Genomic DNA, 14,206 nt, shown 5'->3' on the forward strand with positions numbered 1-14,206 from the left:
TGATTGACCTTCTCACTATTTATCCTATGTACCTCTTACCTCTCTGTATTGTCTGCTCTCTTTGATTTTTGCTCCGTATTGTACCCTTTTACTTTATTCTAGAAATAGACTTCTCACCTATTTTCCAAGTCACTCGCTTTCTCTTTTTACCTGATTCAAAATTTCTGTTAAACCCATTCAATAATGGTCAATTATTTTATTTTTTAAGTTAAAAACTTTTATTATTTTTATCAAATATAATAGGTCATATTTATATTTAAATGTCATTCTCTGCTGATATTTGTAATCTTATCTTTTATCTCTTTGAAAATATTAAGCACGTTCTAGCCAGTGTATAATAATTCCAATAGTTGGAGGCCTATGGGTCTGTTTCTGTTGATTATTGTTTCTGTTGGTTCTCATGCATGTTTCTTGCTTCACGTGTACCTGGCTGTCTTTATTTGGATGCTGGACATTTAAAAATATATTTATAAAAATAATTTGAGACCAAAGATGATGTGATCTTCCTACAAAAAAGTACTATTATTGGCTTCTATCAGGTACCTAGCAGGTCCAACAATCCAAGAGCTTCTTAAACAAAACACAATAAATGAGATTTTTCTGGCAACTTCAGATTATTAAAACCTTTGCTAGAGATTATAAAAAGCCTGGTTTATTTCAAGTTTACCTTTATTCCTACAGTGCTACCCTTTGGGGTCCCAAAAAGTAGTATAAGATGTTTTACAAGCCTCATATGAGGGTTTCAAAAACACTTCCCATATTCTCTGCACCAAAGAAAAGTGACTCCAAATTACCAGTTCACCTCCCTGGAATTTTTCTGTCTTCTGGATATTAGACTGGTAATTTTTTCCTGATATCCCAGCAGGAATGTTTGTTCAAGTTACCTAATCAACAATTATGAAAGGCAACATAGCTTCCTTAACATATACAACTGAAAAAGGACAAGAATTACTGGCAAGTAGAAAATGCACTCATAGGTTAGTATTTAAGGAAAGGGCAGTATCTCATTCAGAGATTCCTTGAGACAGGTGAATATGCAGTATCAAAAATCTGTGTTCCTCATTTGTGATAGTCATAAAAAGATCAGTTAAAGGTGCCAACTATGTGGCATCTAGTGGCAAGTTAGATTTGATAAGCTGAGTCATCAAAAGATATTAAGAATATAAGACAATCCAAACAGTTTATTAGGAATAGTCAAAAATGCAAACAAAAACAATAAAAAGTATGAAGAAGTAATTCAGAAGGCCATAGCAGAATTGAAGTTGGAATTTCAAAAAGAAGAGTTCAAAATTGCAGAGTATTTGGCACTAGGTGTGCTGTGTGTGGGAATGTTAAGCTGATATACAGGGCTAGAGATAAAGAAAACGTGAAAGGTTGAGGGTATCAGAACTATGAGACTTTAGGCACTGACTCTCTGTATGATGTAGATGAACTTAGATTCCAAATAAAGAGCATAATTGTTCTGATTATAGGCTCAGCCCATTGGCATACAGACATAGAATTTGAAAACTTGTCATCTATGGCATTAATGGTATTTGTATATCTCACAAAATCATTGGTATGGATCACCACAGGGTAAATTCAGAATAATATGGGAGAAAATAAATTACCTGGACGAAAGAGAAAATAAACCTGAGGAAATAGGGAATTGGGAGCAGTCTTTGGGTCACTTCCTCCTGTCTCTGCCTTAGCACTATATCCTCCCCATGCACCCCAACCACAGCACATGTAAATTACCAGTTAATTTGAGCAGCATACTGGTGAAGTGCAGAGTTTGGAATCAGAAGGTTCTATTTCAAATTCTGACTCTGCCTCCTACCGGCCTTGTCACCCTGACCTGAGCCTCTTCTCCATTTGTAAAAGGGGGATGATAACGTTTACTTACTCATGGGGACTTAGGAGAATTCCATAATTAATTCACATAAAGAACTTGAAGTGCCTCGTATATAGGAAGTACTCAATAAATATTAACACCATCAGTTTCAATTCAGGAAGGGTATCTGGGCCATCTAAAATATTACCTGAAAGTGTCTGTCCAATGCACTCTGGCCAGAACGATCAATAGTTGATTAGACATTTTGAGGAGAATAATTAAAAATCTTTAGGGAAAAGTACTCTCTCTGTGCCTGAAGATCTGTGCTCAGTTTGAGTTGACATACAACAAAGTGATAAAATGAGAAGAGAGAATGGTAATCTAAATGCATCAGGAACATTAAGCATGAGGGAAGTTGTAATCAAATCAATAAAACTGTTAATAGCATGAAAAGGATGAAGTGTATTTTTTTATCAAATTTCAGTTTTTTTAGGATGACATGACAGTTCTTGAAACCTGAAGGAGGAAAGCTGAAGGCAAAGAGTTCCATTGGACACCACAGGTTATCACTAACTCCAAGAAATATTGCTTGTGGGAAATATAATCATTATATAATTGCAGTCTTATCACTTCATCCACTACTCTCTCTTATTAAGTTTTCCTCTTCCCCAGTGTCTACATCTCCTTTTCCGTTTTCAAATAATTAAGCAATAAATCCTACATTGTTACCATTGGTATCAGTGTGTATGACATCCACAATATTTGCATCAGTGTAATCTAATTTGCCATTTGATGGTTTTCCAGAGAATTGTGGTCCAGCAGGATCAAGACCTGAAATTCAAGAAAGAAGCTATTAATCTATTAATCAAGTCATACTACAGAGTTCAGTAGATCATATGCTTGCATTATTATTACATTATAAATATAATGAGCCTATACAGTTTTAGCTTAAACCTGTCCAAAAACAAATCTAACAATAAATGAAATTAGATGAATAGCAAGTATCTTCTTTATTTGAATAATCGTTTTCCAGTCTTCAGAGTTCATCAGTGATGTAGTGTTAAGCCACACAGATGCCTAGACAAAATATTGTGGGGTTTTTTAGCATTTTTACTTAAGAAGTAATTAGGAATACACTGATAGTAAATCTCTATTTAATAGAAAGTAACTACTACTACTGCTGAGGAGGGGAAATGATAAATACTATCCTGGTCCTGTCTTGAGCCTCATTCTACACCAGCTTATCCTGGATCTCTCTATAGGTCTAAAATGTTAAGTGCAATTTGAGCTTGGAATAAAACATATTTATTATTAGCTTATCATTCATTTCTCACAAAAGTTTCCCGTGTACACATGAGAAAAATATATTAAAAGTTTCATAAAATATAGATATTATTTCTGGTGTACTTGAAATTCTAAATAAAAATTTGAAGCTCATGACCTACTGCAGTGTGTCAGAAAAAGTGGGGAGGGGCTTCCCTGGTGGCGCAGTGGTTCAGAGTCCGCCTGCCGATGCAGGGGGTGCGGGTTCGTGCCCCGGTCTGGGAGGATCCCACACGCCGCGAAGTGGCTGGGCCCGTGAGCCATGGCTGCTGGGCCTGCGCGTCCGGAGCCCGTGCTCCGCAAAAAAAAAAAAAAAAAGGTGGGGAGGACATGAAATGCAGTGCCTTGGGAACATCTATGCAATAGGGCAACAATCATTTTAAAAAGTAAAATATAATATTGCTGTATCTCAGTACCTTCTGTTATCCCTAGTTTATTTGGCCCACATGACTGAATGAGGAAGAAACTTCTCTCTTCCTATAAATTGTTCTGATGTAGAAGCACTGCATTTGCTGGCTTTTTAAACCCTGATGATTGCTTGGCATGTGGAACCATTCAAACTAGACTAATATGTGAATCAACACACCTTAAAATAAAGTAGGATTACTAGCAGATCAAATTGAGCTAGGATGGTGGTTGAAAGAGAATGGGCTGTGGATGTTAGAGACCTTTGTATAAATCCTGGCTTAGCTGTTACTAACTTTTTGACCCTCCTGCATTCATTCAGTTAACCTCAACTTTCACATCCATATAATGAGAAGTTAAAACTGATCAAAGTAAGTAAGGTATACTTAAGGTTTGTAAAAATCCTAAATATCTAAACAAGTTATTCACCTCTACCCTCCCCCTTTGTTAACTTAAGACTCTAGTATTAACATTTGAAATTATTATAAATCAGCTATGGGAATAGATCTCAATAATTCTAAAAAGCTAAATTAACTGGGGAAGGATAGTTTTAAAATCACCACCATTCCTAAAAGGAAGCCTGAACGTCCATGTTAGCATTATTTGGTTACTAAGCTTTGTGGAAGCAGTAACCTTGTTAAGGAAATACAAGGAGAGCTGGGGTCCAGAATCCCTCAGGCATGGATATCAACTCCTGATTCTCCCTTCTAGTGTTCAAGTAAAATTGTTAAAAGAGTTAAAATACATTAAAGTTTCTAAAATTTAAGTACATGGTAATAGGTTATCTTCTTAGTTAATACATGAAAAAAGTTTTACATTTAATGGGCCAAACTTTCCTTAGGATTGTTACAATACTGTGTCCTTAAAATTCATATGGGACTGCAGAAATTAATCATTTTCCTCCCATTTCTATATGGGTAATTTAAGTTTGGTGAAGAAATAAGTAAGACTTAAGAGTCTAACCAAACAAAGACCAGCATCTGAATATAATATAGAAAAAAAAAGTTTGTGTATCATTTCCTTTCCTTAAATATTGCCCCTGTTAAATGTTAAATAAAGTAATAACTTCTGATGCTTAAAAGTATACTAAAATATTAATTTTGTCAAAAATATTTTACCTGTTATTCTTCCAACTTGACCATGAAATATCTTTCCAACAAATCCACTAATATGAGCCCCTAAGCTCACACCTATGAAATGAAAATTATCAAGAGATGCTCCATGCTTCTGCAATTCAAAATACAATGTTACAATTTTCATTTCAGAAAATCACAAATTATGCCTGTTGCATCAATATTCTAAAATTCATTATTTTTTCTGGTTTAATCCATTTCTGGGAGACAGGGAATGGGATTTTATAATTTCAAATAACTATATCTTTGTTCAATTTTTTCCATAAAATATCTGATTTTTCTGTACACAGTTTTAATACCATTAAACTTTTATTTAAAAATTTAGAAAACTTTGTCATTTTTATCTAGAATAGCATATGCAAAATAATACATTTCATTAATAAAGCATTTTGTAATAATAATAACAAAACTTACTTTGTGCTAGCTACCTTGGTATGTGTTTTTTAAATCTCATATGTAATATTCACAATAGTCCTATGAGTTACATATTTTTATCCTATTGCCTAAAACTTTCCCCAGCGCCGATTAAATGCTGAATAAATACGGCTTGATAAGGAGTTGCCCCAAGTCTCATATACTTATTACTATACGGGAAAAAGACTTGAAATCCAAGTCTGTTCAACTCCAAAATATAAACTAATCTACCTCCCTTTTTTATCTGTAGATTGTGTCAAAAACTTTAGGAAGAGCAAACCGTGTGAAAAATCATCCTTACTTTGGAGATGATAAAATGAGACTCAGAGATTTTAAGTGATTTCCCCCAACACAAGCTGGAGAGTAATGGAGTCTGATCTTCCAAGCCCAAGTTTTGAACCCCTTCTAGAGTCTCAGCCCAGGGGAGGGGGATGGGGGCATTAGGAGCTTAAATGAGGAAGAATTTCTTCTACCACACTCTCAGGAAGCAGGTCATGGTCCATTCTACACAGTGACCCATCCAATGGCTTACAGAAAGATGTGGAACATTTTCTCTAATGAGAAACTAGATTCAGGTTTTCCAGGCACAGAATGATAATTTTCTTCAAATTTCTCAGACCAATGCCTGGAACCTCCAGGGAGTATCACTCTCAACTTCAGTGCTACTGAACTTTTCATCCCTTCTCCTTAATACGGAGACTTTGCAAGCAAAAGCACTGTTAGAAATCTAATACTACAATTTTCCTAAATTTCTCTATTTAACATTCACATGTTCCACACTTTGAGGTACATATTTATTAATTAGAGAAAAGACCACTGCTAAAAGGAAAAATCAATTATGCAGTTTATAGACTATCAGTAAGAACAGGTGAATCAATCACTTCTTCTGTCTCCAGAGGCATGGTTTGGTTTTGTCCAAATTTGAGGATGTAAAAATAATAATGATGACTGATATTATTCAATGGTTATTATATGCCAAGTGCTGGTTAAGAATTAATTTCATTTAATACTTAAATAAAGTATTGTTAGAAAGTTTTGTTATCCCAAATGTATAGACAAGGAAATGAGGCAGAATAGTTAAGCAATTGCTCCAACTCACACAGATGATATGGATTTGGTGGTCTTTGAACCCCTCCAGTCTGACTCCTAACCACTATGTGCAACTGCTTCTTGGATCTATGATGCTTGCCCGATTTCAGCAGGGTCTTGGAAGTTCAGCACAACACAACTCAAAGGCGACTTCAAGCTCAAGAATGTCCCCAAATCATATATCACCCTTCTTTCTCTCGAGTGCCATCACTACCACCTCCCTCTAGAACAGACATGGATCTTCATATGTATTGACTTAGCAGTCAAAGATCAATCAAACTATAGATGACCTAGAACTGGCCTGAATTTATTTCACTCATCCCAACCCTGGACCTAAATGCTGGATAAACCGAAATGGAACTGAGACCTGCCTCCACGGTTGGCAAAAGGATGCTACTTTTCAAGCTGCTTTCCCCTCACTTTTACCAACGCACACTTGATTAATTTGAAACATTTTAGACATACCTTAGAAAATATATCTAAAAAATCTAATGATTATATAGTTTATCCCCTCTGTGCACAAAGAATCACTACATTATCCTGAAGTATAGGTAGAGTTAAAAAAAACAAAAATCTTAAAAGATTTTAAGATAAAACACAATAATTGAGTCTTTAAGATAATTTTTAAAAAATAAGGTCACGTCTAGGTATAGAATTATCCTTACACAAAGAAAAGATGGCTGCATACGTTAGCATATCAATGCAGTAATTCTAAATGCTACAGGAAAATGGTATTTTATTACCACTTTGCAGTATTACATAACATACTGTATATTGTATAACATATATAACACATCAAATTCCAGACTTACCAAAAGATCCTGAATGTACCTACTCAAACTCACAGCAACTCTTCTGGTATTTTTAACCGCTCTACTGTAAAGAAAAGTTGTAGCACCTCGGTTCCAGTCTACTACAATTATATTTATATCGTCTTGGTCCAACAAAATTCTCACGAAGTTCTGAAGCCATGGTGGAGTGGAGCCCATTGGTCTGTATCCATGGATAAGCCAGACTGTTTTCTTTCTTGTGTTGAAATTAACATTAAGTGAGTTATCCTGCTTAAACAGTGACTCAGCACAGCTCGGGTTGTTCCTTGTATACAATATCAAAAATATCTCCATTTTGGGATTAAACAGATCTCTGAAGGAATCCTTTAAACTTAGCTGAGAGAATTTAAGGCATGGTCCTTTATTCTCTGAAATAAAAAAAAGAAGTCAGTCAAGCTGAGTATTGGGATAGTATTTGATTCGATTCCTGTTGCTGTTGCAAAGAAAAAAATTGAACTTGGAGGGTGGAGAAGTTTTCACTTTATTAGCATTTTAACATAATTTTCTGAGCAACTACAATGTTTTAAGTAATTCGCTGATTACTTAAATAGACTTTTTGAACTAGATGTATTCAAAATTTACAATGAAATATAGAAGTAAATGTGGTTGGCTAAAAATTAAGAATTAATTTTTATCTGTACAAAATAGCAACCGTGTGATTAAAATCATTAATATTGTTAATAAGGAAATTGTTATACACACCAATAAAAGTCCATAAATTGATTATGAACTTTAACAGAAATTTCACAGGGACTTCCCTGGTGGCGCAGTGGTTAAGAATCCACCCGCCAATGCAGGGGGACACGGGCTCGAGCCCTGCTCCGGGAAGATCCCACATGCCAGGGAGCAGCTAAGCCCGTGCGCCACAACCACTGAGCCTGCGCTCTAGAGCCCACGAGCCACAACTACTGAAGTTCACGTGCGTAAAGCCCGTGCTCCACAGCAAGAGAAGGCACTGCAATGAGAAAGCCACACACCGCAACGTAGAGTAGCCCCTGCTCGCCGCAACTAGAGAAAGCCCATGCACAGCAACGAAGACCCATCGCAGCCAAAAATTTTAAAAAATTAAAAAATAAATTTACAGAAGAATATTTAAGTATGGATAATAAGCATTAGAAAAAATATATTTTACCTGACTAGTAATCAAATAAACACAAATCAAAACAAAAAATATATCATTTTCTTCCTATCAAATTAAACAAAATAAACCCTTTAAATACATAATAGTTACAAGGGTAAATTGGTAACAAATATTCATATACATGGATGCTGAGAGCGTAAGTTGACACATCCTTTTGAAATCTTATATGTGTCTAAATGTATACTACACAGACATAATCTTAAAAATATTTACTCTTCCTGATTTTCTTTCTAGGATTTACATTAATGAAATAAATAATTTGTATTAAATATAAAGACATTAAATCAACTATCCTCCAATACAAAAAAAACTCTAAAAAATATAAAGACATTAATCAGAGGGTTATGCATAATCACAAAAATTTAAAACACCTTAATTATCATCATATAGAATTTCATCAATGTGTGCATCCTATTTGTCTATCTATCTACCTACATACCTACATATCTATCCATCCATCCATCTTAGAAAGAAGTAGAGCAGAAAATGAAATAACTAAGACAAACCAACAGCAATAGTCATTACCAGGCAGTGAAACATGGCTGCTTTTTATTTTCTTTTCATAGTTTTTAAGAATTGTATTTTTTTTTCCAAAATAAGCATATAATCTCAAAAAAAATTTTAATGAGAACATATGTTCATACTGCTTCTGGAAATTTAACTTGGTAAGAAGATTTGGGAAAACAATTTGTCAATATATATCAAAAATGCACAAAAATGTTCGTAATGTTTATGCCAGTAATTACACTTCTAAGAATTTATCCCAAGAAAGTAGTCTGAACACATGTAAAAAATGAATGTACATTATTTTAATACTGGAAAAATAGAAGTGATTTAAATGCCCAGAAATAATGATGTACTTAAGCCACTACATATATAGGTATTTGATACATTTAAATGTTTATTTTAACATATATAAATATATATTTAAAACTACACATATATATTTTATATGTAGATATATTTGGTAAATCCATAATAATATGCACTAGTTGCCATCAATCTAGTTTGGAAATCATATATGTGACATTGTCACAATTATTTAGAAGAAGATAAAGGACGAAGGCAGTGAAGAAGAAGCAAGACCTGCATTCAATTCTCAGATTAACAGCTGAGAGATACTTGGACAAGTGAAAAACTTTGATACTTCATTTGTTCTAAGTACAAAGGAATGAGGAAGTGGAGAGGAGAAATAAACCTCAGTGCAATATCAGTGCTTACTACACAGTACAAATTGTGTAGGGAATTGTGCTTCTCCACCTTCCTACCAGCTGGAACTCTGAGAAGTCTAAATGCAATTGATACATCCAAACTGCTGGTCCACTCCAAGCCAAGGTAGATTTTACCTGGCCCTGGAATGAGGAATGAGGAATAAACAATGGAATCTCTGTGATAAAATAAGGGAAAGAAATTACTTAAAACAGTCAACAGAAAAGTCTATGGCCTATTACCAGGATCCAGAAGTAATAGCAGAAAACTCTTTAGCACCCTCATTAGAATGCAAGAAAAACTACATCTCAAAAACAGGAGGCCGCTAAGAGAAAATTTATTGAGGCGAAAAACAATAGGTTAAGTTCAAAATGGAATAACGAGGAAATTCCCTGGCAGTCCAGTGGTTAGGACTCTGCGTTCCGCTGCAGGGGTCACAGGTTTGATCCCTGGTCAGGGAACTAAAATCCCGCGTGTGGCGCAGCCAAAAGAAAATTGATAAAATGGAATAACAAGATACTCCACTTCAGGAAAAGTAAAAATGCAACTGCAGAATAAAAATTCACTTTATAGATGTTAAAACCTGGAAATCTCACCTTATAGTAAGAAAATGAAGGAAGAAAGATATTTAAATTATGAAGGTAAACACAGATATGGGATAGGAAATAATGAATCAAATTAAAAATCATCAATGTTCCCCTGGCAGGTGGGGGAGGAACTGGGGAGAGAGAGGGTAGCAGTTAAAACAACTAAGGAAATAATTGCATACCAGGGTGTGCAAACTAAAAAAGGCTCAGCATGACCTAGAGAAAATCAGTTCATCAGACTCACCAAGAGACCTCCTAGAACCCAGTTTTGGTTTCAATGAAAGAAAAAATATTCTGAAAATATCAAAGCAGAAAATCCAGGTACAAATAGAAGAATGGTGACTTCAGATTTGTCTTCCAAAACAATACATCAGACAGATAAAAGTGTAATAAATGAAGATTATAAATGCAAAAGTTTGTGGCCTAATAATTTTATATTCTTCCTAAAGTATACCACCCATAATTGACTAAGTACAGTTCCTGACATCATCACCTTTAAATAAATGATAGATTTATTGAAGACAAGAGCCATAAAAACTCACAGTATAAAAAGAATGAAAGTGAGCATAGAAACAAGTTAGACACTAATATAAGTGTAAACAGCATAAAACTGAGTAAAAAAAATGCAATATCAGAAGTTATTCTTGTTCAAATGTTTAATAAGAATATTTAGTATAAGTCAATATGCTAATAAAATGGGAATGTAGGTTAAAAGGGGTATAGAGAAAGTAAGTGTGGTACAAAAATTCCTTAACTGGGGGATTCAAAATATGTCAATTTAAAAAAATTTAATAAATAGATAAGTATGGGTTTTAAAAAGTATTGAAAACTTAACTGTTAACCATTACACTATATAAAACAGTACACATAAATTTCTACATACTAAATAATATAAAAGTATAGCAACAGTGTATATATACAAAAGACACAAAGAAAATGAAAAATATAGAAAGTAGAAAGCATAAAACAAAATGATAAAATTACACAAGAGAAAAAGATATATATGATATATATAACAGTTATGTAACTGTAATAAAGCCTTCCTATTAAAAACCAAAAAAAAATCAGCTTTCATAAAAAAAGAAACTTATCTATAAATTATTTAAAGAAGTACATGGGAAATTTTAATGGAGAGGTAGGTATATTCTACACAAATAAAATAAAAGGAAACTCGGTTGATATACTAGATTGCAATGATGGCTCCAATTCATCACTCTTTCCTGAGTCCATGCCATTTGTCTTGTAACTTTGAGGTATTCCCATGATAAGTGGGGTGATTTGCCCCACTTCCTGGTATGGGTGCAAACAGTAGAGCTTGCCGTGGAAAATAGGACATTGGTAGACGTAACGCAAGCAGATGCTGAACTGGGCTTGCACATTAGGGCTGGGCCTCCCACACTTCTGCCATCACCGTGAAAATACCCCAAGTCTGGCCTGCTAGAAAAGTAAGGACAGGTGTAAAAGCGCTAAGTTGTGTTAGTCTCCCCAGCTGATTGACAGCCAGTCAACAGCCAAACCTGCCAGCAAACCCAACAAAGAAAAGCAGTGCCGACCCAATTCCCACCTGACTCCATAAATGTGAGTAATAACTGCATTACCTCAAATGCCACTGAGGATCTGGGTTTTTATTTTGTTTTGCTTTGTTTAGCTTTATTGTGACATCATATAATCAATTTCATCAGCAATATTAATATTAGGTAAAGAAAATAAAAACAAAACTTTTCCAATGATACAAAAAAGTTAAACTAGTGTACTGTAAAACTCTTAAAGAACATCGAACTGACTCAACTCGGGTAGATTACAGGAACAGAAAGAAAAATAAAGTTCTAGGCATCAGATACTTACAGGAATCCCCAGTAAGATTATCAGTGGATTTCTCAGCAGAAACGTTGCAAGCCAGAAGCAGTAAGATAATATATTTAGAGTGGTTAAAGAGGAAAACTTTCAACCTAGAATTCTATATCCAGCAAAACTGTTCTTCAAAAATGAGAGAGAAATAAAGACATCCCCAGACAAACAAGAGCCGAGGAGTTCAGTATCACTATAACTGCTCTATATGAAACGCTAATGGGAGCCCTCAAGTTGAAAAGAAAGTGTTCGACAATAACTTGAAGTCACATGAAAATATAAAGTTCTCTGGTAAAGGCGAATTATGAACAAATATAAAAATCAATATTACTGAAATTTTGATTTGTAACTCTACTTTTTATTTTCCACAGGATTTAAAAGACAAATGCATAGAAATAAATATAAATCTATGTTAATGGGTATGCAATATACCAAGATATAACTGTGTCATCAGTAACATAAAGTGAGGGAAGCAGAGCTTAAAGGAGTAGAGTATTGTTGGGAAAACTAGTAAAGGAGTCTTGTTCAGGCTTCAGAGGCAGAAGCAGGCCTCTGCCGGACCTGTGACCCTGCCTGGACTGCGCGCCTACTTGCACACGCAACAATTGCTGCTAGCGAGTCAATCAGCACTTACGATAAGAAAGGGAGTGAGTCTTGGAATTTTTTGAGCCCTGGGGACCTGGCCAGTGCCCCAGGGTCTGGAAAATCTTGAGACTCACATGGTGAAAGCAACAACATTGTTAAAGTGAATCCAGAGCTGCATTTTTGCACGCGAACTGATGATATCAGTTTGCGGCCTGGAATTATAAACAGAAGCCCCCAGAACTCCAATCTGAAGTCTCACCCATGGGGTGGATGCACCGCCCTGGACCCTTCCCAACTGGGGCTCCAGATTGCTGTCCCTCAGGACTTCCCAGCTGCTGTTTGGATCTGGAAGTAGGTGTCGGCCCAATTCGGTGATGTATACCCTGTTATGTTTCTGTAATATTCTTATTCCTTTCCTTCTAATGATTGCATATTAAAATTAAGTTAAATCACCTTTCATTAAAGCGTTGATTAAAGCTGTTTATTTGAGGGCTTCCCTGGTGGCGCAGTGGTTGAGAGACCGCCTGCCGATGCAGGGGACGCGGGTTCGTGCCCCGGTCCGGGTGGATCCCACATGCCGCGCAGCGGCTGGGCCCGTGAGCCCTGGCCGCTGAGCCTGCGCGTCCGGAGCCTGTGCTCCGCAACGGGAGAGGCCACAGCAGTGAGAGGTCCGCGTACCGCAAAAAAAAAGAAAAAAGCTGTTTATTTGTGTGAAACAAGTGGTTATTTTGCCAGTGAATCCAACGAACCTTAAAACCGAAGGCAGGCTTTCGTCAAAACAAGTATTTTATGTGAAAGTTAAGTTTTTACTGAAGTCTTTATTGTCTTAATTGGAGTTAAGTTAGTATCAATTTAAGATAAATTGTCATAACTTTAGATGTTATATGTAATCCCCATGATAAACACAAACAAAATAATCTATAGAATATACACAAAAGAAAATGAGATGGAGATCAAAATGTGTCAGAATCAAAAATCAATTAAAAACAATGAAGAAAAGAGATAACACTCACTTCAAACCCATTAGGATGGCTACTATTAAAAACAAACAAACAAACAAAAAACCAGGAAACAACTCTTGGCAAGAATGTGGAGAAATAGAACCCTTGTGCATTGCTGAAAGGATGCAGCTGCTGTGGAAATGTTATGGTGGTGCCTCAAACAATTAAAAATAGAATTACTACATAATCCAGAAACTCCACTTCTGGGTATATATCCAAAAGAATTGAAAGCAGAGACTCAAAGAGATTTTTATACACGCATGTTCATAGCAACATTATTCACAATAGCCAAAAAGCAGAAGCAACCCAAATATCCATCAGAGGATGGACGGATAAACAAAACCTGGTATATACATCCAATGGAATATTATTCAGCCTTTAAAAGGAAGGAAATTCTTACACATGTTACAACGTGGAATAACTTTGAGTATGTTATATTAAGTGAAATGAGCCAGTCACAAAAATACAAATGCTGTATGATTCCACTTAAATGAGGTACCTAAAGAAGTCAAATTTATAAAAACATAATGTAGAACAGTGGTTGCCAAGGACTGGGAAAAAGTGGAAAATGGGGAGTTCAAGGGGTACAGATTTTCAGTTTGGGAAGCTGAAAATGTTATGGAGATGGTTGGTGGTGGTGGTTGCACAACAGTGTGAATGTACTTAATGCCACTGAACTGTACACTTAAAAATGGTGAAAACGGTCATTTTTAATATATGTTTTACCACAATTAAAACAAAACAAACAAACAAAAAATCTTACAGAATCCAATTCCTGTCATTATAGATACTATTCCAGACATGCTTTACTTCTGTAAACAACTAGAA

General features: G+C 35.4%; 1 protein-coding gene across 1 annotated transcript in view; it reads right to left on the reverse strand.

Annotated features, from left to right (window-relative positions):
- LIPI (lipase I) overlaps positions 1–13,051 on the reverse strand; it is a 57,994-nt gene extending 44,943 nt beyond the window's left edge. Inside the window, exons 1-4 of the mRNA XM_007100011.3 lie at positions 12,831–13,051; positions 6,990–7,375; positions 4,660–4,768; positions 2,543–2,644 (exon numbers count right to left, since the gene is read on the reverse strand). Coding sequence (XP_007100073.2) covers positions 2,543–2,644; positions 4,660–4,768; positions 6,990–7,375; positions 12,831–12,837 — 604 coding nt within the window. The 5' untranslated portion in view covers positions 12,838–13,051. The remainder of the gene's footprint in view (positions 1–2,542; positions 2,645–4,659; positions 4,769–6,989; positions 7,376–12,830) is intronic.
- Positions 13,052–14,206: the final 1,155 nt, after the last annotated feature.

The sequence above is a fragment of the Physeter macrocephalus genome, chromosome 1, assembly GCF_002837175.3.
Source record: "Physeter macrocephalus isolate SW-GA chromosome 1, ASM283717v5, whole genome shotgun sequence".
Taxonomy (NCBI): Eukaryota; Metazoa; Chordata; class Mammalia; order Artiodactyla; family Physeteridae; genus Physeter; species Physeter macrocephalus.